This window comes from Gymnodraco acuticeps, unplaced genomic scaffold (assembly GCF_902827175.1).
Source record: "Gymnodraco acuticeps unplaced genomic scaffold, fGymAcu1.1, whole genome shotgun sequence".
NCBI lineage: Eukaryota > Metazoa > Chordata > Actinopteri > Perciformes > Bathydraconidae > Gymnodraco > Gymnodraco acuticeps.
In genome coordinates, this window is record NW_022989983.1 from 1,461,604 (window position 1) to 1,477,607 (window position 16,004).

The 16,004-nt window shown below is 42.1% G+C and overlaps 2 protein-coding genes across 2 annotated transcripts in view; one reads left to right on the forward strand and one right to left on the reverse strand.

Annotated features, from left to right (window-relative positions):
* On the forward strand, nt 1-10,720 carry traip (TRAF-interacting protein). The gene is made up of 16 exons (XM_034212219.1): nt 1-176; nt 775-886; nt 976-1,033; nt 1,118-1,204; nt 1,341-1,380; nt 1,463-1,590; nt 1,679-1,773; nt 1,971-2,084; nt 2,173-2,260; nt 3,506-3,595; nt 3,688-3,776; nt 3,857-4,009; nt 8,856-8,901; nt 8,982-9,086; nt 9,188-9,238; nt 10,151-10,720. Exons 2-16 carry the CDS (start codon nt 789-791, stop codon nt 10,256-10,258), a joined length of 1,350 nt encoding a protein of 449 aa, XP_034068110.1. The 5' UTR covers nt 1-176; nt 775-788; the 3' UTR covers nt 10,259-10,720.
* The window catches only part of grm6b (glutamate receptor, metabotropic 6b), a 21,875-nt gene continuing 16,564 nt past the window's right edge, over nt 10,694-16,004 (reverse strand). The window contains exons 10-11 of the mRNA XM_034212217.1: nt 15,666-15,977; nt 10,694-12,168 (exon numbers count right to left, since the gene is read on the reverse strand). Coding sequence (XP_034068108.1) covers nt 11,941-12,168; nt 15,666-15,977 — 540 coding nt within the window. The 3' untranslated portion in view covers nt 10,694-11,940. The remainder of the gene's footprint in view (nt 12,169-15,665; nt 15,978-16,004) is intronic.

A 16,004-nucleotide genomic window follows, 5' to 3' on the forward strand; every position in this document is an offset into this window, starting at 1 on the left:
TAGGGGCGTGACTTGTGTTTGAACGTACAGCGCGGAAACGGAATAGCAATTGTGTGTTGCTGTTAGCTAAAGTCAACAGCGTACATTTAACTCGACTAAATGTCTTATTCCACACTGGATTAGGGATGCGTTATTCTCATTTTAAGAACAGCACAGTGATTTAACGTCTTTGGATAGTAAGTATGATAATTGTTGGTACTGCAGCTAACGTTATCTGGAGCTAACTAGCTTTTGCGTGGCACAATGTTGACGACTGCAGGCCTTGTTGTGTTAATGTTAGCTAATTACAGCTAACATTATGACTACAGCTTTATCCAAACAAGGTCCCGGTTATGCTTAAGGATAACGTAACACTTTGTTTACGTCTTTAAAAGCGGCTGCTGTAACGTTAATGTCACTATGCCAACAATATCTTGTTTTTATTTATTTCATTTAGGTATTGGCAATGCTGTGAAACGCTACGAATATGTCGCACATGTGTATACAAAGCTACCTCTCTTAATATCTACACAGCTTTCCACTTTTCATAACAATACTGCACATATTTTATTATATTAGTCTGAGTATTGTGTCATTATGCTGTACGTAGTTTTTTGATGTATCTTTAATTCATGTAAATATTTCTCTATATTTTAATGTTATAAAAGTTTTTGGTTTCTGTTCTTACACTGTATCTTCTTTAACTCTGTTCATCTATGTACAATAAACACCGAGATAAATTCCTCATATGTGTGAACCTACCTGGAAATAAACCTGATGTCTGATTCATAACAGGAGGTGACAGCAAGATGCCTATCAGAGCATATTGCACAATCTGCTCTGACTTCTTCGATCACTCCAAGGATGTTGCTGCCATCCACTGCGGACACACTTTCCACTATGAATGGTACGTTAATGCAGATAGTCAAATATACAGCATTTCGATTCTGACACTTCTTTAAATGTCTAATTGTTCCCTTTCCTCTCTTTGCTTAGTCTCCTCCAGTGGTTTCAGTCAGCCCCTACAAAAACCTGTCCTCAATGTCGAAAACAGGTACAGTACTTTCCACTATCAAACAACACTGACCGCTACCTGGACCATCATATATTTCTGATACTGTTGTTCACTGATGTGTAGGTCAGCACCAGACACATCATCAACAAGCTCTTCTTTGACGTTGGTGGAGAGGAGGGCGGCGGCTCGGTGGACCCCGACAGTTTGCAGGTATCAATTTATCTGCCCACATTTTTGTGCAGATCAATTGTTACGGCTTTAAATAATCTTGTATTCAATTGTCCTTCTTGTCATCACATCTGGATGTTAATTTGCATCTCATATTTTTTATTTTTGTCTTTCTTAGAATGAACTTGATCGAATGAAGGTGCTTATAAGCTCTAAAGGTAAGATACATAACGACGTGTTTAGTGTGTGAGGCTGCATTGTTAAGAGCAGTAGCTCATCATCCGTCTGATCACTTTGCAGAGCGAGACTGGCGGGACAGACAGAAGGTTTTGGACGGTTTGAAGGACACTGTGGACAAGCAGAACAGAGACCTGGACAGCGTACGGAAAGAGATTAGGGAAAAGGAGATGCTCTGCTGTACCCTCAGAGTAAGCTGTCTGGTCTCTTGTTTAAACCAATTTCATACTCACTCCTATTGTCTCTGCAATGCTCTATTTGTATTATTGTTTTTGACAGAAACAGATGACGTACCTGGAGACACAACACAACGAAACTCAGGCTTTAAAGGAGGAAGCCCGCAGACTCAGGACCAAAATGAAAACCTATGAAAGGTATCTGCAGTCTCGCACTAAAGTACTGTCATCTTCTGGTTAGGTCACACGTTATAAATCACAATACAAACGATATATCTCGACACGTACAGAGATATTACCAACATCGTAATTAGTAAAGAAGGAAAGAATTTGCCCACTTTTCGTAATATCCTTCGTTGTGAAATAAGACTTTCTTTTGCTGCTGTCTGCCCCAGCGTGGACGTGTTGCTGCAGGGTCAGAGGTCAGAGGTGGAGTCCATGATCACAGATATGGGGGTCAGCCAGGCGGCGGTGGAGCAGCTCTCCATCTACTGCATCTCGCTCAAAAAGTAAGACAGATCATTTTAACATCGTTTTGGATCTTCAGTCCCTGTCTTCACTCGCGGTGCTTTTATCTCCTTGCTTCCTTTCTTACAGAGAGTATGATAATCTGAAAGGAGGCCTGAAGTCTTCAAACGACATGTGTGAGAAGCTGAAGAGGGAAGTGCTCTCCTCAAACCACAGGGTAACTGGTTTATATTGGTAGTAGGGCTGAATATTGGTTTTTTTTAAGCTTCTGTTGAGGTTTGATGTCATTGTCTTTTAGGTGCTCATCAACAAAAACAGTTCTATTTCACTAAAGTTATTCATTGGATTGAATTCATATTGTTTCAAATTAAATCAACAGATTGCTGCTAGACCTTTGACTGTGTGTGTGGCAAGCATGAGGGTAAACTGTGTTGGACCACAGTGAAGAGGTTGTTTCAGAAAGGCTAAACATCCTCAATGTGGATTAAGGCAGAATATTTGTTAATAAAAACCTCTTAAAAAGTTAAAAGTAAAAATCACAAGAAACGCTCTGGAGTTGTTGGAAATGTTTGGATCACAGGAGTCGGAATAATTTTACACAACTACTGAAATCCAACTGTCGAAATAATAAAATGCTAATATTAGTGGCTTTAAAGGTCCCATGTCATGCTTATTACCCGTCCCCTTGTGTGTTATGATGGTTTGTATGCATGCATGTAAACGGTCTGCAGAGTCACAAACCCTCAAAGTACACCCTGTAGCGAGTAAAACTCTAACACAGAAAAGACCTGTCTATGCTGCCCCAGAACGCCTCGTTGGACATTTCTCTTTTTCCATTGTTTACTTCTTGGGTATAGTGACGTAACGTCCGTGGAGCCGTTACGTTTGGACCAATCCGCGGACTTCCTCACACTCGGCGGGACGTTGCGAGGCTCGCTGCTGCGAGGAGCGGGACAGTGTGAGCCGGCTCACTGGTGTGGGGTCGGCGAGACACCGCAGAACTCAGCCTGAGCACACACACAAACTCCCAGCCAGGCTGCGGGTGTGTTTGGGGCTGGGTTTAGCTGTGTCTCGCTGTCTCGCAGACGGCCACTGGGCTCACAGGGAGGGGAGGGGGGGCAGGAGCTCCAACAAGCCGTTTAGGACAGAGAGTGAACACACATACTATACAGAGATGCTGTATGATAAACAAAAGTGAGTTTGTAAAATTGCGCAGTATAAATCTATTCTAGTAGACCTCAACAATGGAACTATGATCAGTAGAAATGGCCATGACATGGGACCTTTAAGCAAAACAAATAGTCAGCACAAAAAAAGTGTGAATGTTACATTTTGAATTTGAATGTCAACGTTACGAATAAAGTTTCAGACTATTCTGTACAGCCATCGTTGTTAAGTTAACACACAATAATAATAAAAAAAATTGTAAACTCTAATTCAAAGGTTGTTTAACTCTTTGTAGTTACAAAAGGCCACCATGGAGGTGAATAAGACAAACGAGGACATGAAGTCTCTGCAGAACGATCTGGCCAGTGCTGACAAGGAGATCTCTGTAAGGAAAATCCAACAAAATAAATATTATTCATTACATTTAAAACCAAACAAAGTCCTGGTGGTGATTCCTGCATGTATGTCCGTCCACAGAGCCTGAAGAAGAAGGTGGAGTTTCTTCAGAGGACTCTCAGCACCCCGACGCGGACAAACGAAGCGCTGAGTCGCCTCGTCTTTGAGAGGTGAGTCGTCCAGCCTCAGACTGAACTCTCCACTCGCACTCACTTCATGTGATTTACCGATGAGGTGTCTGTCTTTTCAGCCCGGCCCCGATGGAGCTGAAGCAGCCCCGCCTCCACTACCCTTCAGACAGCATGGACATTGACCTCAACATGACCTATGACATCACCACGCCCGATGATGTGGCCAAGAAACCGCAGTTCCAGTGCAAGAAGATGCGGCTCGATCCTCCGGCGTGAGTTTGGTTAATTGTGTTGATCTGCTCTGAGGTGACTGGGAGTTTCTGTGGAAAATGTGATTTTGGAATGAAGCAGGAATCTCTTAAAGGTTATAGTGTTTTTCATCAATATATTACAGCTCTCAGATATATACGAAACATGTCTCTGAAGTGTTTGGCTCCAAACACCAAGCAGATCATTGCAGCATTACCCATAATCCCCTCTGTTTCAGCCCTGTCTCCAAAGTGCTGATTCTCTGTCTGTTACTTTAGATGAAAATAAGGAGCCCCTCCCCACGCCCCTCTGAGAGACATTTGGTTCAAAAGAACACAATGGTGCTCTAGGAGGAGATTCAGGTGATAAGGGGGGGGGGGGGGGGTTACCTTGGTTGCTGATTGGCTAATGGTTACACAAGACAAAACATCGTTATGACATCATAAAGTGGCCAAAATCTGATCAGCTCATTTTCAGACAGGTTTTTATAGAAATGGATCAAAAAGAGAGAGAATCTTTGTTCCTACATGTTGATGTAGAAGAGACATGATGAAGAGGGGACACATGTTGATGTAGAAGAGACATGAAGAAGAGGGGACACATGTTGATGTAGAAGAGACATGATGAAGAGGGGACACATGTTGATGTAGAAGAGACATGATGAAGAGGGGACACATGTTGATGTAGAAGAGACATGATGAAGAGGGGACACATGTTGATGTAGAAGAGACATGAAGAAGAGGGGACACATGTTGATGTAGAAGAGACATGAAGAAGAGGGGACACGTGTTGATGTAGAAGAGACATGAAGAAGAGGGGACACATGTTGATGTAGAAGAGACATGATGAAGAGGGGACACATGTTGATGTAGAAGAGACATGAAGAAGAGGGGACACATGTTGATGTAGAAGAGACATGAAGAAGAGGGGACACGTGTTGATGTAGAAGAGACATGAAGAAGAGGGGACACATGTTGATGAAGAAGAGGGGACACATGTTGATGTAGAAGAGACACGAGGAAGAGGGGACACATGTTGATGTAGATGAGACATGGAGAAGAGGGGACACATGTTGATGTAGAAGAGACATGAAGAAGAGGGGACACATGTTGATGTAGAAGAGACATGAAGAAGAGGGGACACATGTTGATGTAGAAGAGACATGAAGAAGAGGGGACACATGTTGATGTAGAAGAGACATGAAGAAGAGGGGACACATGTCGATGTAGAAGAGACACGAGGAAGAGGGGACACATGTTGATGAAGAGGGGACACATGTTGATGTAGAAGAGACATGAAGAAGAGGGGACACATGTTGATGAAGAAGAGACAGGAAGAAGAGGGGACACATGTTGATGTAGAAGAGACATGAAGAAGAGGGGACACATGTTGATGTAGAAGAGACATGAAGAAGAGGGGACACATGTTGATGTAGAAGAGACATGAAGAAGAGGGGACACATGTTGATGAAGAAGAGACATGAAGAAGATGGGGACACATGTTGATGTAGAAGAGACATGAAGAAGAGGGGACACATGTTGATGTAGAAGAGACATGAAGAAGAGGGGACACATGTTGATGAAGAGGGGACACAAGTTGATGTAGGAGAGACATGAAGAAGAGGGGACACATGTTGATGTAGAAGAGACATGAAGAAGAGGGGACACATGTTGATGTAGAAGAGACATGAAGAAGAGGGGACACATGTTGATGTAGAAGAGACATGAAGAAGAGGGGACACATGTTGATGTAGGAGAGACATGAAGAAGAGGGGACACATGTTGATGTAGAAGAAACATGAAGAAGAGGGGACACATGTTGATGTAGAAGAGACATGAAGAAGAGGGGACACATGTTGATGTAGAAGAGACATGAAGAAAAGGGGACACATGTTGATGTAGAAGACACATGAAGAAGAGGGGACACATGTTGATGTAGAAGACACATGAAGAAGAGGGGACACATGTTGATGTAGAAGAGACATGAAGAAGAGGGGACACGTGTTGATGTGAAGAGGGGACACGTGTTGATGTAGAAGACACATGAAGAAGAGGGGACACATGTTGATGTAGAAGAGACCATGAAGAAGAGGGGACACATGTTGATGTAGAAGTGACATGAAGAAGAGGGGACACAGGTTGATGTAGAAGAGGACATGAAGAAGAGGGGACACATGTTGAAAGGAGAGGGGACACATGTTGATGTAGAAGAGACACTGAAGAAGAGGGGACACATGTTGATGTGAAGAGGATAGAAGACATGAAGAAGAGGGACACATGTTGATGTAGAAGAGACATGAAGAAGAGGGGACACATGTTGATGTAGAAAGAGACATGAAGAAGAGGGGACACATGTTGATGTAGAAGAGACATGAAGAAGAGGGGACACATGTTGATGTAGAAGAGACATGAAGAAAGAGGGGACACATGTTGATGTAGAAGAGACATGAGAAGAGGGGGACACATGTTGATGTAGAAGAGACATGAAGAAGAGGGGACACATGTTGATGTAGAAGAGACATGAAGAAGAGGGGACACATGTTGATGTAGAAGAGACACGAGGAAGAGGGGACACATGTTGATGAAGAGGGGACACATGTTGATGTAGAAGAGACATGAAGAAGAGGGGACACATGTTGATGTAGAAGAGACATGAAGAAGAGGGGACACATGTTGATGTAGAAGAGACATGAAGAAGAGGGGACACATGTTGATGTAGAAGAGACACGAGGAAGAGGGGACACATGTTGATGAAGAGGGGACACATGGTTGATGTAGAAGAGACATGAAGAAGAGGGGCACATGTTGATGTAGAAGAGGACATGAAGAAGATGGGGACACATGTTGATGTAGAAGAGGACATGAAGAAGAGGGGACACATGTTGATGTAGAAGAGACATGAAGAGAGGGGACACATGTTGATGTAGAAGAGACATGAAGAAGAGGGGGGACACATGTTGATTGTAGCAGAGCATGAAGAAGAGGGGACACTGTTGATGGTAGAAGAGGAGCGATGAAGAAGAGGGGACACATGTTGAATGAAGAGGGGACACATGTTGATGTAGGAGATGACATGAAGAAGAGGGACACATGTTTATGTAGAAGAGACATGAAGAAGAGACATGAAGAAGAGGGGACACATGTTGATGTAGAAGAGACATGAGAAGAGGGGACACATGTTGATGTAGAAGAGACATGAAGAAGAGGGGACACATGTTGATGAAGAGGGGACACATGTTGATGTAGGAGGAGACATGAAGAAGAGGGGACACATTGTGATGTAGAAGAGACATGAAGAAGGGGGGACACATGTTGATGTAGAAGAGACATGAAGAAGAGGGGACACATGTTGATGTAGAAGAAACATGAAGAAGAGGGGACACATGTTGATGTAGAAGAGACATGAAGAAGAGGGGACACATGTTGATGTAGAAGAGACATGAAGAAGAGGGGACACATGTTGATGTAGAAGACACATGAAGAAGAGGGGACACGTGTTGATGTAGAAGACACATGAAGAAGAGGGGACACATGTTGATGTAGAAGAGACATGAAGAAGAGGGGACACATGTTGATGTAGAAGTGACATGAAGAAGAGGGGACACATGTTGATGTAGAAGAGGGGACACATGTTGATGTAGAAGAGACACGAAGAAGAGGGGACACATGTTGATGAAGAAGAGGGGACACATGTTGATGTAGAAGTGACATGAAGAAGAGGGGACACATGTTGATGTAGAAGAGACATGAAGAAGAGGGGACACATGTTGATGTAGAAGAGACATGAAGAAGAGGGGACACATGTTGATGTAGAAGAGACATGAAGAAGAGGGGACACATGTTGATGTAGAAGAGACATGAAGAAGAGGGGACACATGTTGATGTAGAAGAGACATGAAGAAGAGGGGACACATGTTGATGTAGAAGAGACATGAAGAAGAGGGGACACATGTTGATGTAGAAGAGACATGAAGAAGAGGGGACACATGTTGATGTAGAAGAGACATGAAGAAGAGGGGACACATGTTGATGTAGAAGTGACATGAAGAAGAGGGGACACATGTTGATGTAGAAGAGACATGATGAAGAGGGGACACATGTTGATGTAGAAGAGACATGAAGAAGAGGGGACACATGTTGATGAAGAGGGGACACATGTTGATGAAGAAGAGACATGAAGAAGAGGGGACACATGTTGATGTAGAAGAGACATGAAGAAGAGGGGACACATGTTGATGTAGAAGACACATGAAGAAGAGGGGACACATGTTGATGTAGAAGAGACATGAAGAAGAGGGGACACATGTTGATGTAGAAGACACATGAAGAAGAGGGGACACATGTTGATGTAGAAGACACATGAAGAAGAGGGGACACATGTTGATGTAGAAGAGACATGAAGAAGAGGGGACACATGTTGATGTAGAAGTGACATGAAGAAGAGGGGACACGTGTTGATGTAGAAGACACATGAAGAAGAGGGGACACATGTTGATGTAGAAGTGACATGAAGAAGAGGGGACACATGTTGATGTAGAAGTGACATGAAGAAGAGGGGACACATGTTGATGTAGAAGAGACATGGAGAAGAGGGGACACATGTTGATGTAGAAGTGACATGAAGAAGAGGGGACACATGTTGATGTAGAAGAGACATGAAGAAGAGGGGACACATGTTGATGTAGAAGTGACATGAAGAAGAGGGGACACATGTTGATGTAGAAGAGACATGAAGAAGAGGGGACACATGTTGATGTAGAAGAGACATGAAGAAGAGGGGACACATGTTGATGTAGAAGAAACATGAGAAAGTGGAATTTGCATATTAGGTGACCTTTAAATGTGTTGTGAAAAATGCTTTGTTTTTCAGGTCGTCGGTGTCCAAGCCCAACGAGAAAAGTTCGTCGCACAGCAAGGTAGCTTTTGTAATGCCACTCAACGAGGTACATTTTGAAAATGATGCACAGGTCTCACTATTACTTTTTTCTTACCTCAGGCTCGAGACGAGGATGCTTCCATGGAGCCTTTCTTTAAGAACTCCCTCCTCTTCAGAAAGAAGATTTTCGGCAGCATGTTGGACCCTCAGAGGATGCCGGGAGTTGTACGTAGCAAAAAACCATCTCATGCACTTATGGGTGTCATTTCAAAATGTTTAACTTGTGCCTATGCTGGTTTAACGAAAGAAAATGTTTCTTGTTTCAGATGAGAAGTGGATATGATGGTTTGGGAGGACGTACTAAATTCCTCCAACCTGTATCCTTTTCTTTCTGCCTTGTGGATTACATGTGTCAGGTGTTTCTTGATTTATCCTTTATGTGTACTGTTTGTTGAACTGTTCATCTTTGCTGAGTCTAGACTTGTAAACCTACCGTTTTAAAAGGTTTAGGCTTAGCAGAGAGACACAGCTGGCGTCTAGCTAGTGAACAGAGCTATTTGTTCCCAAAAGAGATGGTGGAGATTAAACCAGATTTCACAGTTTGGACTGCAGTTGTCAAAAACAAAACTAAAGCAATTGTTGCCAACATTTTTCTCATAACAATAAAAGTGGTTGAGTATTATCCCAATCATCGATCCCTTAGTTACTGTTGGTATAACGGCCGTGCAGTTCTGTTAAGCTCGTTCTGGGAGACACTAGCCATACATAAATAATATTAACAAAGCATTCATATTTATCTTTTTGTGGCAAGAGATATTTCCTTTCATTAAACATTGTGCTTACTCCTCCCGTTGTAGTATCAGTGACAATTACATGTTGGTAATGACAGAAAAGCATTGCCAGAAATAACAAACAAAGCGATGTTAGCATTTATCTTTAGCGGCTAACGATAATTCCTTTCATTTAAAAAAATATCAACAACAAAAGTCTGACATTGAGCTAACTCCTCTTGATGCAGCATTTGCTATGTAAGCGTTTTGCTAACACTAGCTACCTCAAGGTCCAACCAAATAGAATTGAATGTGTCCGTGACAATTGCATTTTTGTAATAAAGGAAAAGCATTTCCTTCGATACGGTCAGGGTATCAAGCCATGTTATTTAACCATCTTCCACATTTTCAACATGGACAGGCCTAGCATATCTAAGGAAAGGGGAAAGTTGGACATGATCAGAAAGGAATTCGACCTCTGTAAACGGCATCATTCCTTAACCAAGCACTCCCACCCAGTCTCCTTTATCAGAGATTCGCCCGCTGATGAAGGCTAAAAGGAAAAAGGTGTGCAGGCCTCCACCCAAGATGGCCACCTGCCTGACTCTGGACGGCTTCCTGGAGTAAGAGTCGACCTCTCCTTCCCCGGTCGTGGGGTCGGAGGTCATCATAACGCTGCTGCTGTGAGATGAAGTGTGTTTGTTCCCCGTGGCACACAGAGCCAGCCGGGCAGCGGTTCTGCCTCCCAGCACCAAACGGGACTCTCATCAAACTTCCTTCAAAAGCAGTGACTGACCTCCCACTGGACTACAGATGCTGATTGGTCACATCAACACATGCTGTACACGTGTAGATTGAGACGTATGTGGACACATTGTCCTGCTTTTCTTCTTCTTTCTTTGTGCGCGAGGCAAATTGACTTATTTGCAAACCATTGGGATGTCAGCATGTTGTTCACAATGCATCTGTTGACTTCACTTATTTGTATTTAAAACACCAACATGTGTATATACTGAGGTTCTTTTTACTTTACATGTTTTTTCGAATTAAAACCAACTCGAATAATAAACAATATATTTTTTTTATTAAGGTTTGTGTGGGGTCTACAAACAATTCCCTCTTGACTGTGCTTGTAGCCACAGTACTTCTCCTGCAGAGGGCCTTACAGACGGTGTTTTCTCAGAACAGTAAATGTATTGTGTTAACTGCTGAAACCATTACAGAAGGAAATCCTCAACATCTTAAACACCTTCAGTAAAACCTGAGTTCTGAAAAAGTAACAAAAAAGCACACTGCAAATCATATCCTGGCAAATAAGGGACTGTTGTGAAATTACTTTTGTTTTCAGAAATAAGAACATTTCATTGTACAAAATCAAGTTTTCTGACCAGGTTCCCATGCATGAACAAAACAGTAGCTTGTCTATTATTTTGGCATTTTGCCTTCAAGGACACGGCTTGATATTTTAGACAAACAATAAAGGGAAATGCCAAACATTGTTTGACACTGCAGAGAAGTCAAAAGTACAGGTAAATGTAAATATCCTGCTCTAATCACTATCCTGTTTCCACTGTAAAAGCCAGCTTGTACTCTAATAATTGCATACATCACACTAATTAAGTAAAACGCTTTGTTGTATTTGTGATTGGACGTCGAATGGTTCCGCTGTGGGTGATTAGACTAAAGTGTTTCATTACGCCCTCCCCATGGGACTCAATCATCAGAAATAGAAAGGGGACATTTTAAAAGCCGGTTCCTTCCGGTGCAATCAGAAGAAATAGTCACAACACTCTGTACAAAACAATATTTCAAAACATTCATGTACACATAAAACACGATCCATGCAGTGCTTCTGGAGCCGTAAACAATGCTCCATCGACCCCAAGGGACTCACCGTGGATGAGCATCCTGTAGGGCAAAGGTCGCCATTTAAACTTGTTTTTCCTAAACGGCATTTCCCAGGGAAAGCTAAAACTAACATCTCCTTGTCAAGTTGAGACGTTTATGTGAATGTAGCTTTCAATTGAAAATCATATTCAGGACAGATCACCGTCCTTCCAGTTCTCCTTTGAGTGTACCGTAACGTTTCCTTTTTGTGCCTTATTCCATATTTAGATCTGAGTTATCTAAATAAGTGTGAAAAGAAACATCCAGGAACGTCTTCGCTGGTGTTTCAGTCCATAGTAAAGGGAAAGTGGAACAAACAATCGAGCCAAAGCTAAAGTATATTCTGAGTCTTTTATCATCAGCTGTCAGTGTGGGCTTGTGACTTGAGGTGATACAAATATGGAGTTTTTTTCTTATGTTTTTTACTGTGATCTGTCCGGCACGATCTTGGACTCTCCGTTGGGTTTGTCTAAGGACTTGATGGACACGGTGGCTGCCGTGGCGACTGATTTGAAGCTGCGTTTCCTCTTCTGGACGTTCTGCTCCGGGTGGAAGACGATGACGTAGACTTTGGGGATGTAGAGCATGCCCAGGGATACGGTGGCGCTCAGGCTCATGGACACCGTCAGGGTGGTGGTCTGGATGAACATCTGCAGGAGAGAGAGAGACACGTGGGTCAGAAAGGTCACCACACACACAGGGGACATTACATTGACTTACATGCATTTCCTGGAGACTTATCCTAACCTTAACCATAACCAACACATGCCTAACCCTAACCAAGTCTTCACCCTACAATGAATGATTCCCCTCATGGGGATAAGGGAGGCGAGTCCCCACACGTGGCTGTGTAAACAGATTTAGGTCCCCACAAGGATGGTAATGCTAGGCCACACATGCAGACACACACACATGCAAACACACACACACTTGTGGTCTGAAGTTTAATTTGAATGCCATTTTTTTTATAAAACTGAGCCCCGTTATATATCCCTGTTTTTGTTTGTCAAGTTATAGCAGTAGGCATTTCAGTCTTATTATAGTCAAAGAAAACATTTAAATAATTTAAGTTAATGAGGCTGTTGAGTTTTTGCTCTTATTTAGTCCATCCATCTTCTGGATGGATGGACTAAATAAGAGCATTAGATTAGATTATATTGTACATTTTAGTCAATCCAGTCTGGCCCGAATATCAGGTTTCTTTTACTTAGCCCTTTTAACTTTAACTGAAATACAAACAACAACAAACAGAAATGCTATATTGGAGAGTAAACAAAAATATTTTGTCCTAAAGTTGCCCTATTTTTGTCACTTAAATAAGGGATGTTGTTTTTCATTTTAACTACATTTCTTATTTGTGTCTAACGTTGTAGGGGTGGGCAAGATATCAATATGATATCCCTATTATGATTTAAAACCAGATCTTAACGGTTTTTGTTTGTTTGTTTTCTTTGCAGGGTTAAAAAAGCTGCATTAAGATAAGATCAACTTTATTCATTCCAAATTGGGGAAAAAAAATCGTAGTAGAAAATAAACAAGTATACAATACAAACATCTCAAAATAGAAGATAAAACAGAACTAAAACAGTGAAAATATTAAAGTAAAATAATGGCTTTTCTTGCTGTTTTCTTATTTGCCTTAAGTCACTTTTTCAATATTGATTATTTAAATCCACAGCTCTGATGATTCGCCTAACACAATCGGTTGAGGACTTTATTTGCAATTAGAAAACTCCCTCAAATCAACCTTGTTCCTGGAAATTGGATAACAAAACAGTTTGGGAAAACAAGTTGTGCTAAAAAAAGGTTGTTTAAGAACATATTGAATCATTTTCTCACAACACTGTTTTGGTCACAGTGACTGAATTCTTTTTTCATTTCTGCTAATTTCCTGAGTCCCATGTGGAAGTTAAATAATTGATCATTTCATCTTGAACAGGTCCTCAAAGGTTGTCACAATACAGTCTTTACATCTTCGTCTCAGAGTGCAGGAGGCAGTGTTTTTCCCCGTTAAATGATGTATGAAACCGAGTCAGGAAAGGATGCACTATCTATGGGCTTTGACCACATCTTCTCCTGCTCTTCCTCTTATTGCAAAAATCCAACAGTAATAATGAGAAGTAACTTCTCCTGAGACCTGCCTCCGATAAATTATGAACTCATTATTCAGGCTGTAGGCTACAAGTCATAAATAAATGAAGCCATATGTGCCATAAATAAGATATATTTGTGGCATAAATGAGTCATAAATTGTACACTATCCTCAGCAGCAGAGCATCCTGGACTCTCCCAGGATGAAGATGTCCATACACTTTCTTTAGTCGTATTCATCATGCTTTTCATCGCTGACCTCTCCTTCAGAGAAAGGAGCCGTGCTGATTGTATTCATGTTTCTGCCCGAGGCGCGACTGGCTCAGGAACAGTGAACGGTTGTTCCCTTTGTAAATACATCAAGCAGGTAACTCACCTTCTACATACCGTCTTCTTTAACATGACGCCGGGATATACCGTTTTCACGAGCCAGACAAAAGTTAGTGCCTATATTTAGCTCTGTTTCTAAGTAATGATTAATTGAAAGGGATGGCTGATTTGGTCTGCGAGGGTCCCGTTCCTCAGCTCCTCTGACCTCCTTTCCCCCTCCCTTTTACTTAATTCCCTTCATTTCCATTCGGAAGAGGTGAAAAGACTTTGAAAGCACCGCAGGCTTTAATTGTTTCAGCCTGACTGATTCATAATACGGCTCTTCTATTAGTCAAAGCATATCTCTATTTTTTCAAATATTCCCCCAGCAGCTGCGTACTTTGTGACGGCAGAAATAGCCCACAAGCTGAATTAAACTCTGAGTACAGTGGCGGCAGGACGTCCTGTGAGAGATAATGTGATTTGACAGGCAGAAAACTCACATCTCACGTTGGACAAGGGAGACATTAATGAAGTCTTTTATTTGAAGTGTGTGTTATTGTGTGTTTGATTGACCTAATTATTTAAACTAAGAATCCAAAGTAGAGATCCTCAGGGAAATGTAATTCCGAGGGATTCATAAAGTCCTTCTTCTTTTCTTAAATGAATGTAAGAAAATAAATGAGTTAATATTAATTTGGTAATTAAATCAAGCTATTAACCGATCAATTAATAGATTCTACTATTAAGAAAATAATTATGTCATTAGAAATCACACAAAAGGAAGAATTAATGAGAAATAATTTACATTTTGAGTTTATCCAGACGCCAGGTAGAACAGAAACCTTTGGGTAGTATTATGTATTAGGTAAAAGTAGCACATTTTCAATATAGAAGTGTTGTTTTTAAAGGGACTGCATTCAAGATTTAAAGTATATACTAAAGTGTCTGCAGCAGAATATCCCAAAAATGTAGAGCAAAACTTTTTAGAGATGAGTGTGTTTTTATTAATATACCTAGGTATCGACCGTAATTACTGACCAAAGTATAATTCGCGAGCCATTTAGGTTGATTTTTGTTATCCGTCCGCGTGCACGACGGCATCTGCGATCCCTCGCTCTACCCCTCGCTATCGCGTGTGAAGGGTCTGCTTTATGCGCTCTGCACAGTAACCCCGCTGCGAGGCTCCGGCGAACAGTTCATGAGCGTGCTCACTAGCCCCCCCTCGCTCCCCGTTCATAAAGTCAAGAAACCCTCAAAAGGTACGGTTTATTTCATTTTAAGGATGCGCACCAAGCAACATCTCCAGGTGCTCCTTTGAGAAAACAGTTATGTGCACCCCTGAGTATAAAACACTAAGTAGTATAGAAACTTCTCCAGTGAAATGATTTGTTGGTTTTGCCCGCAGCCAATCACTGCAATTGTTGTTAAAATGAATGTGACGTGGGATTGGCCCACAAGGCAGCAGCTCCAATCCACTTTCAACCGCTTAAAGATGCCCCGCCCCTTAGCCTATCACGTACAAGGTGTTGGAGTGCTTGCCAATAGAAGCGTCAGTGTTGCATAGTGATGTCATTATGTTACAGAGGTAAACAAAGGAGTCCAATGGAGGCGTTTCAGGCAGGGGGGGGAGAATTCTTGTACCTTTGTAGACCATTTACATGCACAAAAACCTATATAACACACAACAGGAAATGGAAACTCAAAAAGCATTAAAGGGCCTCTTTAATAATGTTAAGTGACTCACCTTCTCTGTAGACTGCGCTGTGCCAAAGAAGATCGGGACGAAGGCCAGCCAGACGATGCAGGTGGTGTACATGGTGAAGCCGATGGGTTTGGCCTCGTTGAAGTTCTCAGGAACTCCTCTGCTCTTGATGGCGTACACGGTGCAGGTGATCATCAGTACGAAGCTGTAGCTCAGACAGAGGATGAGGGAAAGGTCGCCCATGTCGCACTTGAGAACTCCACGGGCGAACTCTGGGTTTGGGGGCTTCTGCTCCTCGTAGTCGATGATGGTGTGAGGCGGTGACACACCAAACCAGACGAACACCCCGAGTAACTGCAGGGAAAGGTTTAAGCATTAGTT

Bases quoted from the DNA above. Each gene is read 5' to 3' on its own strand.
- traip (XM_034212219.1), top strand. From the start codon at position 789: ATGCCTATCAGAGCATATTGCACAATCTGCTCTGACTTCTTCGATCAC. The intron at 3,596-3,687 runs GTAAGGAAAATC...GTCCGTCCACAG, and splicing joins GTGCTGACAAGGAGATCTCT to AGCCTGAAGAAGAAGGTGGA. The intron at 9,239-10,150 runs GTATCCTTTTCT...ACTCCCACCCAG, and splicing joins GTACTAAATTCCTCCAACCT to TCTCCTTTATCAGAGATTCG.